The sequence below is a fragment of the Lycium ferocissimum genome, chromosome 7 (genome assembly GCF_029784015.1).
Source record: "Lycium ferocissimum isolate CSIRO_LF1 chromosome 7, AGI_CSIRO_Lferr_CH_V1, whole genome shotgun sequence".
Taxonomy (NCBI): Eukaryota; Viridiplantae; Streptophyta; class Magnoliopsida; order Solanales; family Solanaceae; genus Lycium; species Lycium ferocissimum.
Window position 1 is genome coordinate 8,281,091 of NC_081348.1, and position 15,758 is coordinate 8,296,848.

The window sequence follows — 15,758 nt, forward strand, 5'->3', positions numbered from 1 at the left end:
ATAGTATGATTTATCTACTAGGCCAGTTTGAATGGTTCTAGAGAATTGGAAAAAAGAAAAAAAATTAAGACAGTGAAAGTCAACAAAGAAACATCTTTGCTAAAATCAAACTATTTGAGACATTGTTGCTGGTATAACAGAATAAAAACCTTTTGCATGTATTTCACTATGAATTTATATAAACTTTCCCTATACTTTGTATAACACAGTTTTGCTGTGCTAGTGTATAGTTTCTCTTTTCATCTTTTATGTGCTCAGCTTCTGGTGATTTGAAAACTGTCTTCTAACTTTCTGGTATTTGCATTCACATACTGCAAAATGGAAAAGAAAAATTTAGAAAATTCTAAGACATGAATATGCGTTACAAAAAAATGTACAAATTCATGTTTGTAACACTTACTTCAATTGTCAACGAATTCCTTGTTGCATGAACTCGCACATATCCAAATTCAGCTATTCTTACCAAACTCCACTTTTCAGCCTGTGTATATGAATAAAGTTCAGTTACTTTAACATAATAAAAAATAATTTTATAACTTTAATATCACAGATTTACCGAAAATAAAGTTGAGTTACTTTATTCTTACCTGTGAAGGGAACTGGTCCAAGCTAAAGCCAGCCATTCCAATAACTGCATGAACTGGAGCACTATAATTGGTACTATTGTAAGTGTCAATTCCACTTGCACCATTAGTAGGTAATGCTTTACATTCCTTCTGGTAGACTGCACAAGTCCTCTCATAATTATGAACATGTCCCCACAATGCTAGATCAACCTGACACATTTTTCGACCAACACATTAATAGGTGACCTGATAAAACTAATAACTTTACTATCACAGATTAAATTACACTGCTTGACTTTGTAATAACCCAAACAACCCCACTGCATGACCCTTTTGATGTTGCACAAAAGCCATTATTTTTTGTTCAACTAATACTAAGGATACTGATCAATTATTTGTTTGTGATACAGAGATGGATAACAAAAAACTACGGCTTTTTTTGTTTTTGTAAATCGAGCGAGATGATATGCTGAAGCGAGTCTCTTAATAGAAGTGGAAGAATTAATTCGAGTATTCCAGCTGAAAGAACTATACACGTATTTTTTTCCCGATTTACTCGTTATCTGATTAACTGACCCAATCATGTATATATAACTTAAATCCTTATCAAGTAAGATGCTTACCTTGTTTGCCAGAAGTAATGGCTCAACAGCTTTGACAAAATCATCATCAACACTTTTAAGAATCCCCCCATTGATGGAAGAATACATGGGTCGATGCCTATGAAGAAACAACATATGATTTATTAGCAACTTAATTTATTTTAACTGTCAATCTTTCTAAAAGGAAGGGCAAGACAAATATGTAATTATCTTATACTATTTTAAATTTGTTGTGACATCTTGTCAGTTTGGTCATAACTTATGGCCTTTGGCTTATAAGTCAAAATCCATAAGCCCATCCAAACGGGCGCTAAGACCAAATGATCCTCATCTTTAATTTTGGAGGCAAGGTCATCCCTTATGTTTGAATTTGCTACACTTTAGTCCCCTATCTAACCTCTATTTATATTTCGGAAAAGGGTCAAATATACCCCTAGTTATATCAACTATTTCACCTTTAAATAAATCTCACCGAATATAACAGTATATTCAAATGTTTTATTCTTAATATATAGGTCGAATTGGGTTTGATTAATCAATCAGGATGGAGAAAATACTAGGATAAAACCAAACATGTTAGCGAAAAGTCACGCACAATAGAAGAAAAAGATCTATGTGTTTCCAATTGGCTAGGATTAAGCTCTACATGTGCATGTTTAATGTAGGTCCAATATTTTTCTATAAGTCTTTTAATCAAGTCAGAGATTTATATGCCAATAGAAAATATCCTCTAAAGCATTCATTTCTTTTGTCTTTTTATATAGGGAACAATATTGAACTGGATGAGTTTGAATTGTGCAATGTGGAGAGAGTGGGAATTTATATAGTCGATCTCATGCTAGGAATTGATGCGTATTAGTTGTTGCATAACAAACATGTTACATCTTATGAGCACTTTGATTTAGTAAATAGAAAACTGTATGTTGACCTTGAACTAAATAGTAATATTAGTAAAAGGATAGTAGGAGACTGTATATTTACTTACCCAGTAAAAATTAACCAAGGAGTTTTTATTCGATTAACTGAAGCCATGTCTTTCTTCATCCATTCATACTGTTAGAAATCATTATTTCACAAGAAATTAGAAATTGCAAATAAATGGAAATTAACAAGTAAGAAAAAGCTAAAGTGTATGTTGAATTATACCTGCTCTGAGTTGAGAGACCAATTATGCTCAGTTGAAATAACAGTGAAGTGAACACTTCCCTGTTCAATTGAGTACCATGGCTTATCTTTAGCTGGTGTTGGCATTTGAAAATAAGTTTCATAAGGCACACCACATTCTCCACCTGAATCTGGTGTTACATACACTGATCCTGTTCCTATATAATCCCTGAATGTTTTTTTGAACACAAAAAGATAAGAAAATTGTTCAATTGTCCCCCTAAACTTTCATTTCTAAAATTTATGAACATGTCAACATCTTGAGATGGTTTCTTATTCGTCACAAGAAAAGATTTATTTCAAGAAAATACAAGAATATTATCACACCTATGATTTAAATTTGTGACCTAAAATAACTTTTGAATCCCCTCTGCCACTACACTAAAATCTTCCCTTGTGTGATGTGTCGACAGGATTTCAACAATTTAATATAATTAATAAGTTATTTTTTTTCCTATTTTTGCAGTATAATTTTTGGCGAGTGAGATTCAATTCAACCCTTTGCTAACACCTAGCTCCCTTCCCCCCCCCCCCCCCCACCCCCCTCGGTTCTTAATTTCTATTGGGAATGCTCCATCCAATATATTTTATACGACGCTCATATCTTTTTGAGTATACTCCAAAAAGAACGATGCTTTTATATATAAAAAAACTTTTTAATTTTCTTTTTAATTTTAGCCTAGATCACAGATTAATCGTTAAGTTTTCCGTGCTGATAAAGGGTATTATAAGATGTCTTCTATTTAGATTTGGGGCAATCCTCTTCCATTTATAAAAGTGTTATACTAGCATTAGTGATCACATGTTTAATTTTAAAGATAATTCCGACTTTACTATTATATTTGGTGATCATATTCATACGTGAAACTAACTCCAGTATGCTAGAGTTCAATAAGTAGAAATTTAAAATACCTTTCATGATTCCCAATAGCAGTCATGTAAGAAACATGAGCAGCCACTGGAGTGATTAGATGAAGAAAGTAGTCCCATTCTACAAGAAATCCAGTGGCATAACTTATGTCACCTATGTGAAATACAGAATCTACATTTCCAGCAGATACTTCATCAGCCATAGCCTTTACCACTGACAATGATCCTGGCTATATATATATGCACAATAATTAATTCGAATAAAATTGATGAAGTGCTAATGAATTAATTAACTACTAAATATTTCTATTGGACATTAATTAATTACCTGAATATAATGTTCGGCAGAAGGATCTCGAGGAGCCTTTCCCATATCTCCATATGCCAAAAATCGAACCTCATTTGATCCTCCAGCTGGTGGTGTTTTGAAGCTTATTTTTCCACTCCAACCAGTTGAATCACTATAGTGGTTGAGCCAGGGAAAAATTGTAGTTACATCATTAAGTGAAAAAATTGAAAATGGACCTTTCTTTAATAACATAAGTTTCTAGAATAAATAAATGAGGTGGTCACGCCTAAGTTACTCGGACTCTTCAAAAGTGTTGCCGCACCCGTGTCGGATCCTCCAAAAATACACTACTTTCGAAGGATCGGACACGCACCCGACGACATTTTAGGAGAGTCTGAGTAATCACGCAATTTAATATATGTGGTATTAGAGTAGAAAGAGGTTCTAGTTTCAAGTCTTACTATATATCACCTATGATAAAGAAATGATGATTTTAGGAGTAAAATATATGCAAGAGCCCCGTGTTGAAGCATAATTAAGTAAAAATAAAAACGAATAATCATAGCATATGGAATTATATATGGTACCTTCCATATCTGTAGGAGTTTGCGCTTGAAGGAATAAGGCCTGTCATTACTGCTGAATGAACAAAGCCAGGGTCATGCCACCCAAAGTCCTTGGCTGGACTCTTTAAGAAAGAACCTTAGGATTTACCAAAATGAAAAATTATCAATTTAAACTCCAACAATAGAGGCCAAATAGGGCATAAATATTTTAACATTGGTCATTGAGCCATACTATGTTAATGCTGCGTTTTATTCTACTCGATGTCCCTCTTAAAGAATGAAGATAGTACCAAAACGTAATGAATGATGATGGAAGGCCATAATTTTGATGCTTGATATCATGAGGTGCTAGAGAAAACCAATACCCACAAGACATAGAGTATATAAGTAGCTTTAGAAGTTGGATAAAAAAAATTGGCTTGATGGATTTGATACTTATAATGTTCTTAGCTTTAAACTTATTTTGTTTTTAAAATTATGGCTTCAAATATGATATTTATTGTAATTTTAGTGGGTTCTCCATGTCCAAAGCACTTAGTTGTAAAGAACCCGGTGCCAAAACGCTGATTTTGCCTCTAAGTTGTACGGGGTGATAAAATTATCTTATTCGTGTAACTATTTAGTTGTCAATCACTCATCACAAGGGTTAGTTCTAAGCTTAAGTTTCACTAAAATGACCAAAAATATCATTAGGGTGGTTTTATTCAGCCACTAATTACAAGTGAGGTCAAGTCAGATTAAAAAAAAAAAAACGAAAGTATATAGGGACTGAAATAAGAAACTTACTGCACATGTCTTTTTGGGTAAACGTTGAAACTTTTGATGTTACAGATTTTCCTTTTCCATACTGCAGTTGTTGAGGTGCTTTATCCCCACTAACCCATCTTACTTTCATCTAAATTTGACCAAAGATAAGGAAAAAACAATTAATGCTTGCTCCAATAAAGTACTCCCTCGTTAGATGCCTACCGTACTAAAAATATATTTTCACTTTTACTTGTCACTTTTAGTATATCAAAAGATTTTTTTCTTCATATTTTACTCTTATCATTAATTACTTATTCGGTATTCCCCAAATCATTACCTAAGACTAAACATAAATTAATATGTGTATTGTAGTAAAATTCTCATATCAATTATTTTTTTAAAGAATGTGCAAAGGATAAGTAAAAGCGAAGATAGGGAATATATATCATTTACAAATGAGGTTTCTCTTCTTTATATGATTTCTTCTTCTCATATATTTTCATATAATTCGTTTCAATTTATGTGAACCTATTTAATTTGACTGAGCACATAATTTTAAAGACAAATGAAGACTTTTAAATTTTTTGACTTTAAACATGCCATAATATTTGTGTGTTAGTATAATACTTTGAAACTTGCAATCCCAAATATTCCATAAGGTTTGTGCGGCTATAAAAGCTTGTCCTTAAGGATAAAATAGAACGTTTAACTTAAAATGTTTCCAAATTTAAAAAGAAATCATCTATTTGTGTGGATATATATAAGACTTTTGAAACGTGTGATTTTAAATATGTCATAGTAATATTTATATGGCTTAAAAAAGATTGTCATTAAAGGTAAAATAACAAGTTCAATTTAAATTATTTTCAAATTTATAAAGAGGTCAACCGTTTTAGAACAGATTAAAAAGGAAACAGAGTCACAAAAATGGGAGTAGTACTTACAGAAGTTGCAGTGGAGTCGATGCTAGAGAGATGGCCATATAAAGGCTGTTTAGGATTAGTGAAGCTCAGTGTACTGTTTGATCTTTTGAGGATGCATGGAGTCCCAAATCCACCAGCAAACAGCACAAACTCAATATCTGTCCTAAAATTAACCACATGAAATGAGAGTGTGGCACTACATGTTCTCACTGCACAACGTCCATGCACGTGTTTCTTGCACTCTTTCTTCTTGCAACTTAGATAACCCGGATCTTTGCTCAAATATTGTGCCTGCACTCATATTAATTAATAAACTAATAATAACCTATATCATCTTCTTCTTTTTTTAAAGGAAGGAAACAAACAAATTAAAGAAAAAAACTAAATTAGTCAACTCTTGCTTGCTTCATTTAGCCCCGTTGGCCCATCCTATAAATACATTGTACTACCTATTATCGGGTGCAAGGTACTAAGCTACATGAATTTATTCATTTTAAATACTTTAAAAACAAACACTCCTCCTAAAATTTTACAATTTACAAAATTTAATATAAATTTATGAGCATACGTTCATATTAGTGTAACAAATCGCAGAATTTGCATACAACAAGGCTACACAGATTTCCAAGATTAATGTGGAGAACCCGAGACTTAAGTAGTACAAAAAATAAAAAGTTGAACCAAACTAGTACAAAAAAAAAAAAGAACATAAGTAGTATTCACGCACGAAATTCGTGCGTGAAAGGACCAAACCGCAAAACACAGCTTTTGGCCTTTCACGCACGAATGTTGTGCGTGAATGGGGTGACAAAAAAAAAAAAGAGAATATTGGTATCACGCACTAATTTTGTGCGTTAATGTTGAGGCTTCTTCTTTTTTTTTTTTTTTTTTTTTTTTTTTGCGTTACCATTCCAATCACGTTTTTTTCCATACTTTGGGCAAAGATTAGTCATGTTTTAAAATCCCAAAATATCAATATTTTATATAAAACTTAATTTTTTTTTTTGCGTACAATAATATCGGCTCATTACATCAAGTCCACCTAAATGTTTGGATCGTCGTTTTAGGGGTTCTAAAGTGCCCCGAAGTAAGTTTTGAAACTTGTAATATTTATAGGGTTTTGATTTAAGTGTTTTAATAATAATTCATCCAATACGAGAGGTTTATACTAATTAAAAAATAATTCATTTCATTTAATTACAATACTAATTCAAAGCAATACAATAATAAATTACAATAACAATACAATCTTCAAGTTCTAGAGGCTCTATTCCAATCACGTTTTTTTCCATACTTTGGGCAAAGATTAGTCATGTTTTAAAATCCCAAAATATCAATATTTTATATAAAACTTAATTTTTTTTTTTGCGTACAATAATGTCGGCTCATTACATGCACAGTTTTGTGCGTGAAAAGGTAAAACAGTTTTGTCCCTTTCACGCACAAATTCTGTGCGTGAAAGGGCCACCCTTTCACGCGTGCGTGCGTGAAAGTGTAAAAATTTTTTTTTCCCCCACTTTCACGCACAAATTTTAGGGTTTAAGTCGTATTTTACACTTTCACGCGTGAAAGGGTAAAGCTTTTTGTGCGTGAAAGGGTAAATCGGTTTGCCCCTTTCACGCACAAATTCGCGTTTTGTATTGAAAGTATTGGCAAAACCGTTTTACCACTTTAACGCTTGATTTGACAATATTTTAGGGTTTATTTGCGCATTTTGTATTGCGCACCAATTTAATGCGCACTATAAGTATTGATTTGACAACACACCACGCATGACAATTTCGTGAATCTATGACACATAAAGGCTTGATTTGACAATACGTTGTCGCATTATTTGCGCGTTTTGTATTGCGCACCAATTTAATGCGCACTATAAGTATTGATTTGACAACACACCACGCATGACAATTTCGGGAATCTATGACACATAAAGGCTTGATTTGACAATACGTTCGCATTATTTGCGCGTTTTTGTATTGCGCACCAATTTAATGCGCACTATAAGTATTGATTTGACAATACGTTACCCGTGACAATTTCAGAATTTATTTAACTTGAATGTTGGCGAGTGAAAAACTCATCAATTGCATAGGCCTAAGTCTTACAAGTCATAAAAAAAATCAAACTTCATTCAAAAAATGTCTCAAAATGCTTCGCGTGTTAAGGTTTCACTATTTTGGGATGGAGATATCGTCGAGGACAATTACTCCATTCGTTATAGTATCAAACCAAAAGCCCATGTTAAATTTCCAACAACTTTAAGTTATGAAACACTAGTCAGTTACTTGCACGAAAGAATGAAAACTACACCCACTGAGTTTGGAATCTCAATAACTGGCAGATATCCACAAACAATATCAAACGGTGTAGTGCGTTATGGCATGCACAATATCAACGATGATGAATCTTTGAGTGATTATTTGGGATCGCCGGAAGAATATCGTGATTTAGTATTCATTAATGTTCTTGAGATGTATGTTGAAAAGATACCTCGGGAACAAGTCCCTCAAGTCCAGCCTATTCATGGTAACACTTATGGGGACTTTAGTTCTTATGGAGACATTTTGAGTGGTCAAGTGCCGCTGGAAAATCTAAGCCAGCAATTTAATCACGCTCACAATGCAAATTGGTAAATATGGTTTTTTATATTATTATTATATGTAGTAGCATGTGTTTGTTGTATGAATTGGTAAATAACCAGTTTTCAAATCTTTATAGGAACTATTCTCAAAACTCAACAGTGGTACCAAATATGGATGTTGGTCAATCCTCTCATTCGGTGGAGTTGATCATTCTCCACACCATGACACAGTTGCTTATGAACAACAGTAAGTTCATCACCTTCATATTAAATTATCTATATATATATGTATGATGTTGGTATTTAAAATATGTTACTTTTCATGTAGGAGGATGAATGCACTTAATAATGAAGATTTTCCTAATTATTATGAGTCATCATCAAGTGATGACGATGAAATAGCTAATAATGCAGAGGTAACCGATGATGAAGACGATGATGATGTTCAAGTTGGTATGACCAACAATATTCCTCAAAGCCAAAACCAACAAGAACCAATGCACCACCACGTACCACCACCGATGGCTGAAAACCCAACTTCTGAAAGCCCAATTCAGTGGCATTCTAACAATATCCCTTATCTTGATAGCCACAGGTCGTGATGATGCATTTGTCTTCACAAGAGAAGATTATGATAGTCGCTAAAAACCGGATTGAACCTAAGGATCTCAACAAAGATCGATGCTACCTTGCAAAGGGAATGTTGTTCGCATCCAAAAAAGCTTTGCAACGGGCCGTCAAAATTTATTGTTTTAAGGACATGAGAGAGTTTAAGGTTGATCACCAACCTCAAAGATATAGAGGCTAGTTTGTAGACGACGGTATCAAGGCCGTGAGTGGTTGCTTCGGGGAATTGTTAAGCCTGATGGTATGTGGGCTATCACAAAATTCCGCGAAAGACACACTTGTGATATGGAAGAAAATCGAGCGTATCATTATAATTTAGATACAAACATGATTGCTCAAGTGTTACTTAAAGACATTGCCGAAACGCCAAGGTAACTTATCCTACCTAGTACATTATATGTCTTATATCAATTGAAAGATTATTACTAAATATGGTTTGTTTTAACTTGTGCAGGTTCCCCATTAAAGATTGTATACGAAACGTTCAAGCCGTATATAGTAAAACTATAAGCAACAGAAAGGGATTTCTCGGGCGTAGACGCGCTTTTGAGATGGTCTTTGGAAATTGGCATACTTCTTTTCGATCGTCGCCAAGGTATATGGCGCTCTACAACATTTTAATCCGGGTATCGTTGTAGAGTGGCGACTTATAGAGGGTAAGATCTTCAACTTCGTATTTTGGACATTCAAACCATGCATCGATGGTTTTGCTCACCGCCGACCAAAGTGATATCCATAGACGGTACGCATGTATATGGTGCCTACGACATCAAGCTACTAATTGCAATAGGAATGGATGCCAATGGGTCAATATTTCCTCTTGCTTTCGCAATTGCCGCTAACGAGAGCAACGACACATGGGGGATCTTTTTGACCCATTTGAAAACTCATGTTATTAAGGATCGTACCGGCATACGCGTCCGTCTCGATCGTCATAAAGGCATATTGCACAATATGGATAATTTACCGGGTGGCGACCTCCCTTTGCTTACCATCGCTATTGTTTAAGGCACTTGAAGGCTAATTTGCAATCAACGTTTCATAATGGCACTCTAAACAAATTGATGGGGTGCGATGGAGCATCAACAACTAAAAATGGGTCGCAAAAATGGATCTGATCAGGTCGGTGAGTGAACCCGCATACGTTTGGTTGATGAAGCTCGATGTTGAAAAATGGACGCTTCATGCCGATGGAGGAAAAAGATGGGGCATGCTCACAACAAACAGCTCGAGTCTTTCAATGGCTTGCCGAAATCGCTCGAGGACTACCGTCACCGCAATGGTGAGAATGACTTTCAAGCGAGGTGGTGGAGCGATTTGTTGTTAGGACAAGGCAGCGTAGCGATATTAGCCGACGGCGGGACATGGATGCCAAAGCCCTTCAAAACTATGGAGCATTATAGACAAAAATGTGAGCGTCACCAAATGACCGAGTATGACCCAATTCAACATGTGTATGAAGTTAGGACGGGTTATTATAACGGTAAGGGTGGAAACGTGCATACCGTTTATGAGGCAACAAGAACATGCACTTGTGGTAAGTGGCAAACGTACCACATGCCGTGTTCTCATGTCGTCAAGTGCTTCGAGAGAATGAGAAAACGGTAACAAATTATGTGGCGGGGGAATACAAGGTCCAAAGTTACCTTAGAGCATATTCCGGCCAATTCCACCCACTTGGTAATGAAGCTTATTGGCCAAACGAGCCGTTTTCGATGGTTGCTAACAAGGATTACATTAGAAAATTGGGCATTAACTCACGGAGTCGTAGACCCAATCAAATGGATGTTAGTGAAAGAACTTACTCTCGCAAGTGCTCTATATGCAAGCAATATGGCCATGACAAGCGTTCGTGTGGGCAACAAGGCCATGGTAGTACAAGCACGTCTCGAAGTAATAGAGCCTCTAGAACTTGAAGATTGTATTGTTATTGTAATTTATTATTGTATTGCTTTGAATTAGTATTGTAATTAAATGAAATGAATTATTTTTTAATTAGTATAAACCTCTCGTATTGGATGAATTATTATTAAAACACTTAAATCAAAACCCTATAAATATTACAAGTTTCAAAACTTACTGGGCACTTTAGAACCCCTAAAACGACGATCCAAACATTTAGGTGGACTTGATGTAATGAGCCGACATTATTGTACGCAAAAAAAAATTAAGTTTTATATAAAATATTGATATTTTGGGATTTTAAAACATGACTAATCTTTGCCCAAAGTATGGAAAAAAACGTGATTGGAATGGTAACGCAAAAAAAAAAAAAAAAAAAAAAAAAAAAAAAACATTAACGCACAAAATTAGTGCGTGTTACCAATATTTTTTTTTTTTTTGTCACCCCATTCACGCACAAAATTCGTGCGTGAAAGGCCAAAAAGCGTGTTTTTGCAGGTTTGGTCCTTTCACGCACGAATTTCGTGCGTGAATACTACTTATGTTCTTTTTTTTTTTGTACTAGTTTGGTTCAACTTTTTATTTTTTGTACTACTTAAGTCGCGGATTCACCTATTATCGGGTGCAAGGTACTAAGCTACATGAATTTATTCATTTTAAATACTTTAAAAACAAACACTCCTCCTAAAATTTTACAATTTACAAAATTTAATATAAATTTATGAGCATACGTTCATATTAGTGTAACAAATCGCAGAATTTGCATACAACAAGGCTACACAGATTTCCAAGATTAATGTGGACATGTTTTTGGATCATTGAATTGTGCAACAAGTGTTAGGCTGAAGATGGCTATTGAAGATACGGTCCACATGTTAGACCAAAGAAACGTTGTTATGTAGCACTGTTATGAGAAAGCTAACCAAGTTGCTCATGGTTTAGCTAACTTTGCTATTACTCCAAAGGAAGCTAAATATTTTACATATTTCAACATGTAGGTGTGTTAAAGGTCTTTTCAATTAGATAATTGGAAAATGCCAGATCTTAAATGTAGATATGACAAAGCTAACTTTTTTTTTTTTTTAAGGTAATGTGTATTTAGGAATTGGCCTAGCTATGCTTTATACCATAGACGTCTAAGGGCTACTGGTCTATCAGTGCCCAACTTCTTTTGCAAACTGCAATTAATGAGTAATATACATGACACATCTAGTCAAGAGTGACTTTTTTGACCAGAAAAATTGTAAAATTTAATTTTATTAAACAAATATTTGAGCCAGATACTAAAAGGGAATTTAAGAGAGAATACTTAGTGTCACATTGGGGTATATCTCAAGGATTTTTTTTTAGTTCACAAAACATACCTGAATCAAATCTTAATTTTACCTTGCGTAAGTGCTCTTTTTATTTATATAATTTTTTTGTTGTTTTAATTTGTTTAATAAAATGAGACTTTTTTATATTTGAAACTTTTTAACTTTAGTTTTTTCATTTTTTCGTAACGATAAATATTTCTATAATATACTAATCGTTATATAAAACTATCATGGCAATTGGCAGGTTTCAAACCGCAATTACTTAAAAGTCTTAAAGCACTTTTCCCACATGTCAAATGATTTTTTTTCCTTTAAATGTCGCGTCTCGGTCAAACACTGTCATATAAATATAAAATTATATGAAAGTAGTAGTTATTAATCATGTGTTTAAATATATGTGCTATTTATTATGAAAAATTCATTCAATTTTAATGAAGTTTCAAGTAGATCAGATATATATATTCACCAGTGTGTCATTTCTTATATAGTAAATGATTTAGTGTATAGAGTTTTAGCTTATATATATATATATATATATATATATATATATATATATATATATATAAAAGATTAAATAGACGATTTTTATAAGTTTAAAGTTTATATTCACAACCTAGGATGAAAATTGAACAAGCTATTGGTATGATTATAGCACAAGATTCAACATAATTAATCTATGTTTATTACAAGAACAATATAGTTCCAACTTCGTATGCTACTATATACTACACATTGTGTATGTACTGAACAAATCAAGTAAGAATAAGTGGTATTACAGTGCTATATAAAACAAATTATTTGGTCTATTAACGTACTTATATTCTTAAATCTTAATTATTACGAGCAGTAGATATTTATCTATGACATACATATTGTCAAACGGATGAGATCATGATAACGTAATGTTGCATGAATCACAAATCTAAAAACATTCATTCTGCACAAATAATCGTAGGTCCGCCAAATCAATCATGAAAACATTGTGCAATTTGAAGATGATAATATATAATAAGGCGGTGCCAAAGAAAATCGGCACAAGTGTTAAATGTTGAAAGATGGAAACAGTTAGAAGCTTCCATATTGATGGAAAATGAAAGGTGGGGTCTACCTAGTGATGTGATTTATTTATTTTAGAACATGGTAATGTGAATGAAGTTAGAATAAAGGTTGGTTAAGGAGGCAGTATTGCGTGACTTATTTCAATATGGTACGCTTTTGGCGGAGAAATGGGCGTGGTCTCTTCCCACTATTATTTAATACTACTACTGATACTCCATAACTTATAGGCATATTCCCACATCTTTATCAGAAACTCCACTTTCTTTCATCTCTTACCTCTCATCTTTTCTCAAGTCTTATTAGAGTAGTAATATTTAAGTTATATATACTATTGTTACTATATAATTTAATTTGTTATAGCTAGCAGGCATTGCTTTAGATTATCAATCAATGCGAAGTATTAATTAAATTATTTACAATTTATACAATTGATTGTATAAATATTATTTATATTGTTGGGGCATATACTTAAAACTCTATCTATAGAGAAAGCACACCCTGGTTTACTTTTCTGTTATCTTGAACCTTGAGAGTTACTATTTATTTTGTTTAAATAATCGCTGAAGTACAATCACTTTTATTAAATACTACTAGCTCCCACAATTATTAAATATTACTACTATTTACTTTCATCACATTTTTTTTTTTTAATCTCTTTTCTCTGATCATCATTTTTTCTAGTTTCTTATTCTCTTAATATACTTTTTCAATAATGATTTCTTATTATTCGAATGAGGGACAACTTGAGTTTATTAACTGTTGAGGAACATTTTTTGTTGGAATATATCTGACGTACCAAGTTACTTGTGCGCACACACATAGACACAAGCGTACACTTGCGTGTATTTGTATAAAAATATACAGAGAGAGAGACAGCACAATGACCTTGTAGTTTTCTGTTATGTTGAACACTTTCTTTATTAGCTTGAGAGTTAGTATTTCTTTGGTCAAATAGTCGCTGAAGTACAATAACTTTTATATTATATTTGGAATTTAGATGATAACAAACTTACCTTAACAGGATAATGGCAAAGGAGTGGGAGTTCAGTGAGATCACCAGTCTGTTGATATTGTATGGCATTAAAGGGGCAACTTGATGCGCTGAAACATGGGATATAACAACAACCCAAAGTCAATAAATATCTAACTATATTTAAAGGGAAAAAAGGAAAGAATTTTATTTAGTTCCTAGTTTGTTCTACCATTTTTCACATGCTCCCTATGTTCTTCTTTCTTTTTATATTGGAAATAAATACTAGTATACTTTCTCTCCCTCAAAAGTGGACGACTTGGTTTAGTATACTTTATGAAAAAGCTGTCTTTTCTCCACCATGTATTCATAAATTGATATTTCTAATTTGCAGATAAAGGTTTAATTATGACCCACCAATAAAGGAACAAAAAAAGTTATGATCCTCAAATATTCAAATTCAGTTTCACTATAAAGACATCTTTGAAAAAATCATATATAAAGAGGACAAAGGGAGATTGTTTCAATAGCAAAATAATCTACATTTATTCTACAAAAAGATAAAAGAAGACATCCTATTGAATTAATATAGCAACAAGGAATTTTATTTATTCATTTAAATCGTGAGAATATTGTCTCGTTTTCGTTTATTAGTTTAAAATTTATGCACTGGAAGTATACAAATATTTATCATCGTGTCATTTACTAATTAGTAATCTGATTAGAAAAAATTTAGACTGCCGATGTATATAACTTAAAAAATATTTATACTCTCAGTATATATTTTCTAGATGATCTTATAAAACTTAAAAGGTTTTATGAACTTACTCAGCATAAGAAGGTGAGATCATGCCAACCCAGTCTCCTTTTGAAGGAACCATAATTCCAGAAACATGAACAGTAACAAAGGCTTCATCAGAAAGGCTTGAATTTGAGGCTGTACTTATACTGAGATATGGGTTTGGGTCGGGGCATTTGGATAGAACTCTTCGGTTCAGTATCCGAAATTCGGATATTGCAGTATGGTTAATAAATTCAGTTGTTGAATTCACAACTATGTTTGATAAAGAATAATTTGGATAAGAAGAAGAAGAAGAATGAGAGGTGAAGAACACCAAGAGAATTGATAATAAAAAATTTAAAAAATTGGAGGAAAAAGCCATGGCAGAGAACATTGATGGGAGCTTATTAAATGAAAAGGATGGATATTTATAGGTGTCAAGTGTCATGTTGGGATTTTTCTAAAAAGTTTTCCTTTTTGTTTAAAGTTTTGTAGCATACTGATAGTGATATAGTAGTATAATTTTTTTATACGAGAAGTTTAATGCTATGTTTGGTCAAGTTTATATATAGGAAGCCAAAAGTATTTTTTTTTTGAATTTTTAAAAAATGCTTATTTTAAAGAGAGTTGGGTGTTTGGCTACTTTTAGGAAATAAATGAAGTACTTGTTTTTGAGCAGCAAAAGAAGCGCTTTTCAAAAGTTAAAAAAAAAGTAGTTTTTCTCCAAAAATAATTTTAAAATTTGGGCTAAATACAAATGTTGTTCTAATATTGTAAAGGTTTTTTTCAAACTGA

The 15,758-nt window shown here is 33.0% G+C and overlaps 1 protein-coding gene across 1 annotated transcript; it reads right to left on the minus strand.

Moving 5' to 3' along the window:
* Window positions 1-77: 77 nt before the first annotated feature.
* Window positions 78-15,377, minus strand: LOC132063252 (nucleotide pyrophosphatase/phosphodiesterase-like). The gene is made up of 13 exons (XM_059455718.1): window positions 15,011-15,377; window positions 14,226-14,313; window positions 5,749-6,018; window positions 4,844-4,952; window positions 4,079-4,193; window positions 3,531-3,663; window positions 3,245-3,432; window positions 2,315-2,501; window positions 2,154-2,221; window positions 1,190-1,286; window positions 588-776; window positions 401-481; window positions 78-311 (listed from the first exon to the last, which is right to left on the minus strand). The coding sequence occupies exons 1-13, from the start codon at window positions 15,355-15,357 to the stop codon at window positions 255-257; spliced, it is 1,929 nt and encodes a 642-aa protein (XP_059311701.1). The 5' UTR covers window positions 15,358-15,377; the 3' UTR covers window positions 78-254.
* Window positions 15,378-15,758: the final 381 nt, after the last annotated feature.